Below are 15,881 nucleotides of genomic sequence, written 5' to 3'. Positions count from 1 at the left end.
ACCGACCTTTGCCCCCCCCTCCCCCCCACAAAACTCACGATTTTTCTTTGGATGCAGGCACGATAAAACAACATTATCCGCAGATACATCAAGTCACTACCTTCATGACGAAACATTACCTAGCGCAAACACCTCTAGCTAAGAAATACTTTACTTTCTCACCGCCTTCTCATCATTTGCATGAGGTTAAGCTCTACCTCCCTTCTTGCATGAGGCTAACCTCCCTAATTGCATAAGGCTAAGCACTGCCTTTCCTGCAGGAGACTAAGCGTTGTCTCCTCTTCTTGCATGAGGCTAAGCATTGCCTCCCTGATTCTATGCGACTAAGCATTGTCTCCCCAAATTGCATGAGACTAAGCACTGTCTCCATGAGACTAAACATTGTCTCCTCTTCTTGCATAAGGCTAAGCACTGCCTTTCCTGCATGAGACTAAGCATTGTCTCCTTTCCTTGCATGAGGCTAAGCATTACCTCCCTAATTGCATAAAGCTAAGCACTGCCTTCCATGCATGAGACTAAGCATTGTCTCCTCTTCTTGCATGAGGCTAAGCATTGCCTCCCTAATTGCATAAGGCTAACCACTACCTTTCTTGCATGAGACTAAGCATTGTCTCCTCTTCTTGCATAAGACTAAGCATTGTCTCCTCTTCTTGCATAAGGCTAAGCACTGCCTTTCCTGCATGAAACTAAGCGTTGTCTCCTCTTCTTGCATGACGCTAAGCATTACCTCCCTAATTGCATAAGGCTAAGCACTACCTTTCCTGCATGAGACTAATCATTGTCTCCTCTTCTTGCATAAGGCTAAGCACTGCCTTTCCTGCATGAGACTAAGCCTTGTCTCCCCTTCTCGCATAAGGTTAAGCATTGTCTCCCTAATCGCATAAGGCTAAGCAATACCTTTCTTGTATGAGACTAAGCATTGTCTCCTCTTCTTGCATAAGAGTAAGCATTATCTCCTCTTCTTGCATAAGGCTAAGCACTGCCTTTTCTGCATAAGACTAAGCATTGTCTTCTCTTATAAGGCTAAGCAATGCCTCCCCAATTGCGTAAGGCCAAGTATTGCCTTTTCCCGCATGGGACTGAGCATTGGTCCCCCCTTTTTGGCATAAGGCTAAGCATTGCCTTTTCCTTGCATAAGATTAAATACTATCTCTACTACGTTATCTCTTTGTTTGCCTAGAGCTAAGTGCCGCCCTCATCTCACACAAGACTAAGCCTTGTCTTGTCTCAACCTCGCATATGACCAAGCATCATATCTTTGCATTTCATGGGCTGAAACATCGCCATTTTGTCCAAAGGCGTCATAGTCCGAAGGCATCATCCTCATAGCCGGGAGACACCATTCCATGGCCTGAGGATCTATCAAAATTGCACACCATTATTCATAAGCGTCATAGTCCGGAGGCACCATCCTCATAGCCCGAGGATACCATTTCATGGCCTACGAATCCCTTATCACATGCTTGATTGCCCAGGACATCATGGTCTAAGGATATCATCCTCACCGTCCAAAGACAACCTTCATGGTCTGAAGGGAATTTGCATCAGGTTTAAATTTTCGCAATAATCCTATATATATATATATATATATATATATATATATATATATATATATATATATATATATATATATATATATATATTTGCATGCACCGTGTTTTAAATTTTACAGGTAACTCAGGAAGTAATCGTTCCCCCAATTGAGAGCAATCTTCGCTCTAGTTTCCTGTCACAACGTTCACGTCCTTCAATTGTTTCAAACGTAACCGACCACCAATAATTGCCCACCTTTTACTCTATGACCATTCAGATACTCGCTCTGTGATACATTCGTAACATTTCAGATTCACATTCATGGCTCCGTACAATTCATCTGATACTATCCTATCCAAGGGAACCCTTTCCGAAACATACAACCATTCTTATAACAACTCCATCAGTTTCGTTCGTCGTTGGCTCCAGAACTACACACGGCCTGATTCCCGTAACACCATGGATATGTAGTCAACTCAGGAACTTGGGTTCGGCCTCCATTTTTTCAAATCACATAATTACTCATTCTATTCGGCCAAAATTGGTCATCATTTTCTTTACCCAACAATTCTTTCATCATTCCCCAGTAAAGATGGGCAGCTGTTGTTACCCAATTTTGCCCTCATATTTTCTCAAATATTTTATATACTTTCAAAACATCATTTTTTCTCATCATTATTTAGTTACAAATCCATACAAGTATTTTTCTATAATTTTTCATAATTTTCAGAGCTTTAAAATTGATTTTCCTGCATTTAAATTATTTGAATATTTATTAATTGCTCTTTTCAACTATTTTTATGATGACTTAATTACCTAAAATTATTATTTTGCATCTATAATAATTGCTTCAGATATTTTACTCTAGTTTTTTATAATTAAATTAGTATTTTTAGGCCATTTGCATAATTTTGCAATAATAGCATGTATCTTGCAATTTTATTGCATTCGTCATTTTATTCAAGGCCAAAATAATATATTACATTTTTATAATATTCTATTATTGTTTTAAAGTATGAATTGGCATAAATAGAATTTTTATAATTTATTTAACTATTTTTCATTAAATTATTTTCCCTTAATTTCCCATTTAAAAAATATTTGGCCCAAAAATAGGATTAATTTCGGACCATTAAGGTTTAATAGACCCCTGGCCCAATAACCTAAGCAGCCCAAACGACCTAACCCAGTCCAAAAACCGACCCATCTCTTCTCAAATCTCAGCCGTTGATAAAAAATGATCAACGGCTCACAACACTCCTCACAACTCTCCTTATATCCCCTCACCCAAACCCTAATCCCAACTTTCTCTTCATCAGCTGCCCACAAACACTCCTCCATCCCACCGAAATCCTAGCCGCCCTCTCAATCTTCTCCGAATCTGTCTTAATCATGGATTCCTTCTGTGATTTTCTTACCTTTTATGTATTAACTCAGTATTACTTACAAGATTGTGGTATTACTTTGTATTTACCCCATTTTTGGCAAAAATCAATCTACGAATCAATGGAGATCAGCTTCACCCTTCGGTATTTGGATGATATTCCGTCTATATACATTCATGGCAAGGCTATATGAAGTTGATTCACTAAAACCTTTGGTCGATTCCATGATTTCTGTCGAATTAGGGTTCGGAATTTTATACTTTTCCTTTTACACGTTCCATTACTGATAGCATATGGTACTTTCTTTCCATATTTATGTTTGATTGATTGTTTTCCTTGTTTGTTTGCTTGATTCCTACTACTATATAACCCCCTCCTCTTTCCCCTTTGAGACAGACTTTAATCACCCGGATTCACTAAATATTGAAGCGATTACTCTATTATTCTCTTATTCTCTTGTTCTATACTCTAATTCTTTGCCGGCTGAAATCCAAGGCCACCAGGATTCGATTTTCAACTTTTCTTGGTGCGAGCACTGCCCGGGGTTCATTTGAAGCCCTTGGGAACTCTGACGCACTACGAATCTGGGTTCTTACTCTCAGAGCACTGTGGAATTTGTTCTTTCTTGTTGTTTGTTTATTCAACTGATAACTGGTAAGTCTCTTTGGATTTATGGTTTCATTCTTTAGTGTTCATGTCCTGCATATACACACCTCTGAATTTCATGACCTAGATGTGCTCTTAGACCATCTCTATGTGTAACTTTACTAGCATTGCACTCGTATTCTGATTTGAACCTTTCTAGCATTTGGCCTTTTACATAAAATCTCCAATTTTTGAGATATGTTATTTGAATATGCTTCACCTGAATAATTTAGACTCTCTTAAGTTCATTTAGCCTAATGTATTGGTACGTGAATGTCTACATTACTGTTAGATATGAGTTTGCTTTCCTACTCTACTTGGAATTCCTGCAATGACTGCCTCACATCTGTAATGTGTTATAATCTGTAACTTGCTTCCCTGCTATTGTGTCACTCAGCATGACTTTGGCTTACTTAATTCCATACCCCTTTAGTGATTATTTGAGACTTTAGAGTGGCTATCTTAATCCGTGTTTCCTTACAATATTTGAAACCATTTGTCTTGGTGATAAATTGGCATGTCTGCTTTCTGGTGTTGTGGAGGATCTTCAGCATGATTTGGACCCTTAGGCTTTAACCCTATAACTTAAAGGCTTTAACCCTTTAAGTTAAACAACTTTTCTATGTCTGCTTCCTAAAATACAAGTGCAACGCTTCAAATTCTGTCCCTTAACCATTGTTCTCTCATTCTCATTTGGTTCCTAGACTATTCTGAATCTATCACTCTTGGTCGGCTGAAAGCCAAGGCCACTATGACTTTCTCTATTGACCTCCCTAGTGTGAGCACTTCTCGGGATCCATTTGAGAACCTTGTGATTTTTGACACACTAGGACTTGGGGTTCTTTGGCCACCCTCTTTACTACTGAGACCTTAGTTGTCTCTGACACTCAGTTCTTTCCTCATTCTATCTGCTGAATATGCAAATTGGGTTATTTAAGTGGTTTCTATGTGATTCAATGTTTGGGTCATATGATCAATCTATGGCTGTTTGGTTTGAGTTCCTCTATGGTTTCTGGGTTGTGCTGATGAATATAGCCCCATGTTGGGATCTGCGCATGCTATTTGTTAAGAAAGCATTTGTTGAAGGCCCGGGCAGTACTGGGTATCTCCTTTTGGGCCTGTTATAGGCCTACTGCTATTTCTTGTATAATATGTTATAATTACATTCGTTATTGGGTCTGTAATAATTTTGTAATAAACAATTTGGGGTGCTAGTGAAATCGGGGAAATGGGTATCCTCTAATGTTTTGCATGAAAGGATAGAAAACATGCCTATAGGGTTCGTATGGTCTACTTGTTGCCCAACCTACTATATACATGCCATTCAATTTCCATGTGCACTGGTAGAAATCATGCCATTAGGAAAATCACACACTCACACAACTTGCCTACTATCAAAGCATAAGTACTTTATTTATTCCTATGTCTACTGCTAGACAACATGTCTATAGTAAATAAAAATGTCGATAACCATTCTTTCAATTTTCATAACTGCAACATATTCATTAGATACCATGCCTATAGGATTATACTAGCTTATGTTCTACTAATCTTCATCTAGAAATCCTGCCTATATGACTTTAATTGGTTGATTTGCTATTGTTATCATGTTGTTCACCTAGAAAACATGGCTATAGGGGCTAAGTATAAAAAATATCAGCTGCAATCGTTAATCGTTGGAAATCTTGCCTATAGGGTATTACTACTCGCTTTAAAGTGTTTATGCTGAACTTTCCAAATATTGTTTCATTGCTTAGCCATGCCACTATTAGAAAGCATGCCCATAGGATCAAACTGAGTAATTCTGAGTATTTCTAATGGTTATCACTGCCAACCACTGCGTAAATCACCTAGAGATCATGTCTATAGTTTTAATCACTTATAACCTGTAATTGCAATACTAGATACCACTAAATTATACAGTTGTTTGGAAATCATATCCATAAGTTTAAAGTGGCACCTTGCATCTGAAACTGCCTGCACGTTTGAATACAAGGTCACATACAAACCGTGTCTATATGGATTAATATCTTTAATTCGCCACAGTTTCGAAACTGTCTAACGCCTAATGTGAGAACTTGTTTTGCGTGCATTTATTGTTTAAGTGTGGAGGCTAACTTAAACCTTAATTGTCCTTACATGAAGTCCAATTTGTTTTGCATGTCGACTAGTTTTATCATTTTGAGCAGCCTAAGTAAAGTCTAGAACCACCATAAATAGAGGTCCAATGCCTCCTGGACCATAGATACGGGACGTGCAGTGCACGCATAGGGTACGCCTTAGAATTTAATTAGAGCACCTAAGTAAACAACTTTAACATAGTAATCGGGTAGCAGGAGATGATAGTCTGTGCCCGCTGAATAATATGAGTAATTCCCCACCTCGAAGGAGTTGTGAAGTATTATTTATATTGCACGGGGTGATCCTTTAGGCTAAAAAACTTATGACCCCCCCTTCTTTATACATTTAGCCGTCTAATAAAGGTTGTCATAGTTATATCCTTGTAATCCTCATTCCTCATTGTGTTATAATAAATTTCTTTGACCCTTACTCTCTTTGTTTATCTTTTCTATTTTTAATCCACGTAATCTTAAGTTCGGCCGGGACCCACAGTTGTGGACCTCGAAGAGTGCCTAACACCTTCTCTTTGAGGTAATTTGAGCCCTTACCCGATCTTTGGTGACATTGACTAGTCAAACAGAGTTATCTACATAATAGGTGCCCTAACGCGCCTCAAAAATCATTTGGTGGCAACTCTTCTTCTTTTGGCACTCTATCTCCCATCCAAAAGAGTTGTCAACACGTCGAAATCCACTTTCGCGATAAAAATGGGGCACGAGACCCTGCCCTTAATATCTTCTTGGCTAGAACGAACCCGTTCATGTAAGGTTCGCAGGTTCCGGCATATATCTCTTCGAGTAATCTAGATGCTTACTTGGCATCGACGCATCATAGTAGTCCCAAGTCAAGAGTCTTTCTATACAAAATTCCTCCGCTTTGAAAGAAATTGTTGGCCAATCTTCAAAGCGTGCACTTCTGGGTATGCATAGCATTTTCTAGGTATTCTCTTTTCTCCAAATAGTCCTTGATATTGTGAAACCATGGATTCCCATCGAACTCTTCTTCAACATGAGCACAATAAGCTAGCTGCTTACGGATCTCTATTAGATGGGATCAATAAAGTTCTTGTCTGGGTGATGTATCATGGAAGACAAGGTAGCCAGTGCATCTGTGAATTCGTTCTGAATTCTTGGAACATGTTTGAATTCTATCTTTGTGAACCTCTTGATCAGATCTTGTACACAGTGTAGGTACGACAATATCTTAGTGTTCTTGGTGGCCCATTCCCCGAGTACTTGATATACTAGCAAATTTGAATCTCTGATTACCAGCAATTCCTGAATATTCATGTTGATGGCCAACCTGAGTCCCAAGATGCAAGCCTTGTATTCTACCATATTGTTGGTGCACGAGAACCTGGGCTTGACAGATACCGAGTAATGTTGACCGATTTCTAATACCAGGACAACTCTGATGCCCACTCCTTTGAAGTTTTTGGCTCCGTCGAAAAATATCCTCCAACCATCATATGCTTCGGCAATTTCTTCCCCTATAAATGACACTTCCTCGTCGGGAAAATACATCTTCAGTGATTTGTATCTCCGTCTATGGGGTTCTCCGCCAGTTAATCAGCTAATGCTTGCCCCTTGACTGCCTTTTGAGTTACATAGATGATATCGAACTCGCTTAGTAATATCTTCCACTTTGGTAGCTTACCCGTAGGCATGGGTTTCTGAAACATATATTTTAGCTGATCAATCCTCGATATGAGATATGTGGTGTATGTGTAAAAGTAGTGTCTCAATTTCTGGGTATCCACGTCAGGGCACAACAAGTAAGTCCCAACAAAGAGTACCGGGCTTCGTAAGGTGTGAACTTCTTACTCAGATAGTATATTGCATGCTCCTTTCTCCCGATTTCATCATGTTGCCGCAGGACGCATCCAAAGGCTCCGTCTAACATGGATAGGTATAGCAATAAAGGTCTCCCGGGCTCTAGTGGGACCAATACGTGCGGATTGGACAAGTACTCCTTGATTTTATCAAAACCCTTCTAGCACTCTTCACTCCAACTCGACGCAACATCTTTCATCAGCATTTTGAAGATCTGCTCACATATTACCATTGATTATGCTATAAAATAGCTGATATAATTGAGGCGGCCTAGAAAACTCATCACATCCTTCTTGCTCTTTGGTGGTGGCAGGTCCTGAATAGCTTTGATCTTTGACGGGTCTAACTCAATGCCGCGATGACTGACGATGAAACCCAACCACTTTCCAGCAGGGACTCCGAAAGCACATTTTGAAGGATTCAACTTCAGATTGTACTTTCGAAGTCGGTCGAAAAACTTTCTCAGGTCTGTTATATGGTTCGAACACCTCTTAGACTTGATGATGATGTCATCTACGTATACCACTATTTCTTTATGTGTCATATCGTGGAAAAGTGTAGTCATGGCCCTCATGTAGGTCGCCCCGATGTTCTTTAAGCCAAACGACATAATTTTGTAGCAGTATATTCCCCATGGCGTGATGAAGGCTGTATTATCGGTATCCTCTTCGTCCATCCAAATTTAGTGATATCCTGCAAAGAAATCCACAAAGGATTGTAGTTCATGCTTGGCGCAGTTGTCGATCAGTATGTGTACGTTAGGCAATGGGAAATCATCCTTAGGACTTGCTCTGTTTAGATCTCTATAGTCAATGCACACCTTGACTTTCCCATCCTTTTTTGGAACCAGTACAATGTTAGCTAGCCAAGTTGGGTACTCGACCATCCGACGGATCTTGGCTTTGATTTTCTTGGTAACCTCTTCTTTTATCTTTAAACTTGTATGTGGGTTGAATTTCCTGATCTTCTGCTTTACTGGCGGACACATAGGGTTGGTAGGTAGCTTGTGAGCCACTATGAATGTACTTAACCCGGTCATGATGTCGTAGGACCATGCGAAAATATCCTCATATTCTTTTAGAAAAATAATGTACTCTTCCTTCTCTGACGGTGATAGATGAATGCTAATGCGAGTTTCTTTAACTGTTTCAGAACCCCCTAAGTTAACTGCCTTAGTTTCTTCCAGATTGGACTTTGGTTTATGCTTAAAATTCTCTACTTCTTTGATAACTTCCTTAGGTATTATATCATCTTCCCAATCTTCCCAATCACTTTCCTGATGTTGCGTTGTCTCATTATATGTCACAGTCGTAGGTTCATCAGGATATGTAATAATTATGCCAGGTGCTCGGCGAGCCTGGGATGGTGCAGCAGTATAGTTCCTCAGAGCAGCCACATCTCCCACTGTCTAAATGGTAAGGTCTTTCTCCTCCTCCTCCAAGATCGCATTGCACTCCATATTTTCCACGTCCATAAACAGATTAATCATGCCGGCCAAAACCTCATCTTCCACGGATCCCCAAATCACATTAGTCTGGCAAAATGTCTGGTGCAGCGGCGGTATGGATTGTTCCATTTGATAGTAGAAGTCACGCCATGGTGGTATACAATCATTATAATCTTGCACGGTGTATTCATATCCGAGACCAAAGTATGTGCCAAGGTATTGTGGTCGTATTGGTTCTGTGATCCCTTGAAGCTTAGAACCAAGCCCCTTGCCTGGTTCATACTCTAACCATATCAGTATGCTCTCTATCTTGTTGCTCCACCATCGCCCTTTCTCGATTGCGTTTATCCGCTCAATGTTGTGGAATGTCTCTCCTCCCAATTTCCTTCTATTCTCGATAGTTGGCACAGTCTGGTTGGTGTAGATACGGTTACTTCCATCTCCATGAATAATTACCTCCTGATGATTCCACTCGAACTTCATAGACTAGTGCAGAGTAAAAGCGGCTGCCCCAGCCGTATGTATCCATGGTCGTCCAAGCAACAAGTTATATGTAGCGGATATATCTAGCACCTGGAATTCAACGTCGAACCAGGTTGGGCCGATCTTCAGATCCAGGTTGATCTCTCATAGAGTAGATCTCTGAGATCCATCAAATGCTTTCACGTTCATACTTCCCATCCATATCTCATGTAGGCCTATACCCAATCTTTTCAAAGTAGTCAGCGGGCATATGTTCAAACTTAAACCCACGTCTATCAAAACCCTAGCAATGAATATGTCTTCATATTTCATAGTGATGTGCAATTCTTTGTTATGAATTAATCCTTCCGATGGCAGATCATCTTTGTGGATAGTAATCTTATGACTCTCCAATATCTGCCCCACCATGTTCGCCATCTCTCCAATAGTAATATTGGTAGGTACATAAGCTTCACTTAACACCTTTATCAAGGAATTCTTGTGCGCATCTGAGTTCTACAACATTGACAACATAGATATTTGGGCGGGAGTCTTGTTTAGGTTATCAACAACAGAGTATTCCCTCGCCTGTGCCTTCCTCCAAATATCATCAGTGCATGTCTTCACAACAAGTGGTTTCAGTGAGGTTTCCTTACTCGTTCCTCCAAGTTTTGTCGGTGTAAACCCTGTCAGTTCTGGTCATTCCTTGTGCAGCACCTATCTCTTCCATCTTGGCTTTTCCTTTTCTCCTCGCCTCCGCCACATAATCCCATGGGAAAGCATTAGACTTATAAGACAGTGTGGGAGCTACCATCATAGTAAAGGGCGTAGCTACCTCGACCTCGAATGGCGCCTGGGTTTGTACCACAATCGGTGAATGTTTTGGGAGCGTTCACCTCTTGGATAAGCCCGATGGATCCTTCATGATCCCATTCATCATCAGTCTCTATCAGATTCACTCCATCGCCCTTGTGATCAGGATGAGGGTTATTGCGGGCATTCGGCGCGGACTCCTTTGCCTGTATAACTTTGGTGTCGATCAGTGTCTGGATTTTATCCTTCAACATGCGGCATTGCTCGATAGTATGACCCTTTATGCCTGAGTGGTAGACACAGGTCTTGTTTGGGTTAATCCACTAGGAAAGATTTTCAAGAGCAGCGGCAGGAATGGGAGTGACATAACTAGCGGCCTTCAGTCTCTCATATAGTTGGGTTATGGGTTCGGCGATACCAGTGTATTGTCTGGGAGTTTTGCGATCAAAGTTTGGTCATGGCTTTGGGTAGTTTTGGCGGGCGGAAGAAGTGAATGGTAATGTGCAGGTTTGGTATTATAGGTATGGTAGGTAGTGGTGTGGTATTGGTATTTTTGAGGTGAGGGTTGATATATTGGTAGAGTTGTCTGATAGGTAAGGGGAGACTTAGGGCCCTGAGCTACCATCACGGCACCCACTTCCTTTTTCTTTGAAATACCTCCGGGATGTAAGGCTTTATTTGTGACTTGCAGCACCTCAAAATTGGTCAACATACCGCTCTTGATTCCCTCTTCTATCTTTTCTCCCAACTTGATGATGACAGAGAACTTGTGATTCTCTATAACCATCAATCTTTCATAATACTATGGATCTTGAGCTCTGACAAAGAACTTATTAATTTTCTCTTCTTCTATTGGTAGCCTCACCTTGGCAGCCTCTGATCTCCGGCGAGTAGCATACTCCTGAAGGTTTCTGTTGTCTTCTTCTTGAGGTTCTGGATATAGAAAATTTCCTGTGCATTTTCTGTATTGAACTTGAATCTATCCATGAAATCGGATGCCATGCTTTCCCTGTTTGACCACTTCTTTGGATTCTGGCTAATGTACCAGGATAAGGCATCCCCGGTAAGGCTTCGCATGAACAGCTTCATGCTGATTTGTTCATTTTTTCCCACTCCTACAAGCTTGTCATAGTAGGTTCTTAAATGCACCTTAGGATCACTGGTGCCATCAAACATTTCAAACTTAGGTGGTTTGTAATCCTCCGGCAATTCCACGTCTGGCTGGATACACATGTCTTCAAACTTCAAACCTTCAATACCTTTCCCACCCTCAACACCCTGTACTTTTCCTATCAACCTCTTTAGCTCTTCATCCATATTCTGGATGAGCAAGTCCTTCTCAGTTGGTTTGGGTATGTATTTTTTTGTTGCAGGGTGTGTGTTAAGGTTTCCACATATATCAGGTTGCCTTGGTACGTCCTTGGGACTTGAGTATTTGGGTGATCATTGATTGAGGTTTGAGGGGGATCAGGGGTAAGTTATGGCACGTTCTGAGGGGTATGATAAGTAGTGGTTTGTGGATACTGGGTCGGGTGTTGGTGGTGTTATTGAGGGGTTTGCACTGGTGGAGGGTTAGGGTTTTGAGGGGGTGCGGGGTTTTGATGTTGGTGCTTTGCGGGAGGATTTTGTGGAGCTGTGGGTGGCAGATTTTAGGCTTATGTGTTATGGGGTCGTGTTTGATTCTGGATGGTGGTGTTCTGATAGTTGATGTTGGGGACCAACTCATACCTAAGTTTTTTAGCCTAAAAGATCACCCCGTGCAACATAAATAATACTTCGCAACTTCCTTGAGGTAGGGAATTACTCATATTATTCAGCGGGCACACACTATCATCTCCTGCTACCCGATTACTATGTTAAAGTTGTTTACTTAAGCGCTCTAATTCAATTCTAAGTCGTGACCTATGCGTGCACTACCCATCCTGTACCTATGGTCCAGGAGGCATTGGACCTCTATTTAGGGTGGTTCTAGACTTTACTTAGGCTGCTCAAAATGATAAAACTAGGCGACATACAAAACAACTTGGACTTCTTCATGTAAGGACAGTTAGGAGCTCAAGTTAGCCTCCACACTTAAACAATAAATGCACGTAAAACAGGTTCTCACATTAGGCATTAGACAATTTCAGAACTGAGACAAATTAAAGCCATTTAAGCCATATAGACGCGATTTCTATATGACCTTGGATTCAAACGTGCATGCAGTTTCAGATGCAAGACGACACTTTAAGATTATAGACATGATCTCTAGGTGATTTATGCAGTAGGGGGCAGTTAGAACCATCGCAAATATTCATAATTACTCGTGTTTGATCCTATGGGCATGCTCTTTAATAGTGGCATGGCTAAGCAATGAAACAGTGTTTGAAAGCTTAGTATTGACACTATAAAGCGAGTGGTAATACCCCATAGGCAGGATTTCTAACGGTTAACGATTGAAACTGATTTTTTTATACTTAGCCCCTATAGGCATGTTTTCTAGGTGAGCAGTATGATAACAATGGAAAATTAAAGCCTCATGTAAGAAAAGGAGATAATTCTTAGTCTCATGCAGGAAAGGCAGTGCTTAGCCTTATGCAGGAAGAGGAGACAATACTTAGTCTGATGCAGGAAAGGCAGTTCTTAGCCTTATGTAAGAAGATGAGACAATGCTTAGCCTCATACAAGAAGAGTAGACAATGCTTAGCCTCATACAAGAAGAGGAGACAATGCTTAGTCTCATGCAGGAAAGGCAGTGCTTAGCCTTATGCAAGAAGAGGAGACAATGCTTAGTCTCATGTAGGAAAGGCAGTTCTTAGTCTCATGTAGTAAAGGCAGGGCTTAGCCTTATGCAAGAAGATGAGACAATGCTTAGTCTCATGCAAGAAAAGCAGGGCTTAGCCTTATGCAAGAGGAGGAGACAATGCTTAGCCTCATGCAAGAAAATCAGGGCTTAGCCTTATGCAAGAGGAGGAGACAATGCTTAGTCTCATACAGGGAAAGGCAGTGCTTAGCCTTATGCAAGAAGAGGAGACAATGCTTAGCCTCATGCAAGAAGAGGAGACAATGCTTAGCCTCATACAAGAAGAGGAGACAATGCTTAGTCTCATGCAGGAAAGGCAGTGCTTAGCCTTATGCAAGAAGAGGAGACAATGCTTAGTCTCCTGCAGGAAAGGCAGTGCTTAGTCTCATGCAGGAAAGGCAGGGCTTAGCCTTATGCAAGAAGAGGAGACAATGCTTAGTCTCATGCAAGTAGAGAAGACAATGCTTAGTATCATGCAGGGAAAGGCAATGATTAGCCTTATGCAATTAGGGAGGTAATGCTCAGCCTCATGAAAGGGAAGGCAGTGAGAAAGTAAAGTATTTCTTAACTGGAGGTGTCTGCGTTAGGTAACTCATAGTCATGAAGGTAGTGACTTGATGTATCTGCGGATAATATTGTTTTATCGTGCCTGCATCCAAAGAAAAATCGTGAGTTTTGTGGGGGCAAGGTCGGTTCGTGATTTTGTCTTCTTGCTCGGCCTTTGCTCTTGTCTTGGGATCCTGTTTGAGTTTCCCTGGGCAATATCTGGCTGTCATAGAAACAAATTTTTCGAAATGTAGTAGTATGCGACATCAAATAGTTTAGATGAACCGGTGACTGTGACACATTTTAGAGACATTGCGACCTCCTTGCCTTAGAATTTTGAGGGTCCCCCTTAAAATTCTGCCCCCAGTTTAAATGCATACTTCCGACAATACTTTTGGTTGTTCGGTATATGACGAAGTTGGCTGAACTTGTGATCTTGCCCCAGTTTCTAATTGTGGGGAAAATGAAGATTTTATTAAGATGTGACCGAACCCATAGGGCTGCCTACGTATCCCCTCTTAAATGGAAATCAGGTCAAGCTTAGTTCAGTTACATCAAGTGAAGAAATGTAAACAATCCTAAACATAGTATCTCTTGACTGCGTCTGAGTTAATAGGGTTTGGCCAAATCTCTCCATCCATTTCTGCAAGTATGAGTGCTCATCCTGTTAGTACTCGATGAACCATGTAGGGACCTTGCCAGCTGGGTGAGAACTTTCCCTTGGCTTCGTCCTGATGTGGGAAGATCCGTTTTAGCACTAACTTCCCCTATGTGAATTGTCTTGGCCTGACCTTTTCTCTTACCATTCTATTCTGGTAGAGTTGACTGTGACATACCGTATTCATTCTTTTCCCATTGATGAGAGCTAGTTGTTCATATCAGCTTTGTACCCATTCTGCGTCGCTAAGCACAGCTTCTTGTATGATTCTTAGAGAGGGGATTTCTACTTCGGCAGGGATAGCCGCTTCCGTACCGTAGACCAGCAGGTAAGGAGTTGCCCCAGTTGATGTGCGAACCATGGTACGATACCCGAGCATTGCAAATGGCAGCTTCTCGTGCCATTGTTTGTAATTGTCTACCATTTTCCTTAGTATCTTTTTGATGTTTTTGTTGGCGGCTTCTACAGCTCCATTCATCTGCGGCATGTATGTTGTGGAATTCTTATGCTTGATCTTGAAAGTTTCTCACATAGCCTTCATTAAATCACTATTGAGATTGGCGGCGTTGTCGGTGATGATTGATTCTGGCACTCCGAATCAAAAAAACAATGTGATCCCGAACAAAATCTGTGATGACCTTCTTCGTTACAGCTTTGTAAGATGCGGCATCGACCCACTTTGTGAAATAGTCTATGGCCACCAGAATGAACCTATGCCCATTTGAATCAGCGGGTTCAATTGGACCGATGACATCCATACCCCAAACAGAGAAAGGCCAGGGTGCGCTTGTTGCATTGAGTTCATTGGGTGGCACTCGTATCATATTAGTATGTATCTGGCATTGGTGACACTTCTGGGCATACTTGATGCAGTCTGTTTCCATTAGTCATCTAGAAATATCCTGCTCTTAGTATTTTCTTGGCTAAGACAAAGCCATTCATGTGCGGTCCGCAGGTTCCGGCATGTATTTCCTCGAGCAATTTGGATGCTTCCTTGGCGTCGACACACCATAATAATCCCAGGACTGGAGTCCTTCTGTATAGAATTCCTCCGCTTTGAAAGAAATGGTTGGCTAACCTTCAGAGTGTGTGCTTCTGAGTATGAGTCGTATATTCCGGATACTCTCCATCTCCCAAGTATTCTTTGATGTCGTGGAACCACGGATTTCCGTCACTTTCTTCTTCAACATGAGAGCAATAAGCCGGTTGATTATGAATTCCTATTGGGATAGGATTGATGAAGTTCCTGTGTGGGTGTTGTATCATGGAAGATAAAGTGGAAATGTATCTGCGAACTAGTTCTGAATCCTCAGAACATGTTTGAACTCTATCTTCGTGAACCTCTTGATCAGCTCTTGTACACAGTGCAGATATGGTAATATTTTGGTGTTCTTGGTAGCCCACTCTCCTAAAACCTAATGCACCAAAAGATCGGAATCTCCAATCACCGACAACTCCTGGGCGTTCATGTCAATGACCAACCTGAGTCCCAAGATATAAGCCTCATGTTCTGTCATATTGTTGGTATATGAAAACCTGAGTTTGGCAGATACCGGATAGTGTTGGCCAGTTTCAGATACTAAGACAGCTCTGATACCCACTCTTTTGAAGTTTGCAGCTCCATCGAAGAACATTCTCCAGCAATCATATGCTTTGG

The 15,881-nt window shown here is 41.3% G+C and overlaps 1 protein-coding gene across 1 annotated transcript; it reads right to left on the bottom strand.

Annotated features, from left to right (window-relative positions):
- Positions 1 to 6,727: 6,727 nt before the first annotated feature.
- LOC138899985 (uncharacterized) lies at positions 6,728 to 7,207 on the bottom strand. Its single transcript, XM_070186686.1, has one exon. The coding sequence runs from the start codon at positions 7,205 to 7,207 to the stop codon at positions 6,728 to 6,730; it is 480 nt and encodes a 159-aa protein (XP_070042787.1).
- Between the last annotated feature and the right edge of the window lie 8,674 nt (positions 7,208 to 15,881).

Source organism: Nicotiana tomentosiformis, chromosome 10 (genome assembly GCF_000390325.3).
Source record: "Nicotiana tomentosiformis chromosome 10, ASM39032v3, whole genome shotgun sequence".
Classification (NCBI taxonomy): Eukaryota; Viridiplantae; Streptophyta; class Magnoliopsida; order Solanales; family Solanaceae; genus Nicotiana; species Nicotiana tomentosiformis.
The sequence above is the reverse complement of the archived record's forward strand: the minus strand, read 5'-3'. Positions and strand labels throughout refer to the sequence as shown.

Bases quoted from the DNA above. Each gene is read 5' to 3' on its own strand.
- LOC138899985 (XM_070186686.1), bottom strand. From the start codon at position 7,207: ATGTATTTTCCCGACGAGGAAGTGTCATTTATAGGGGAAGAAATTGCC.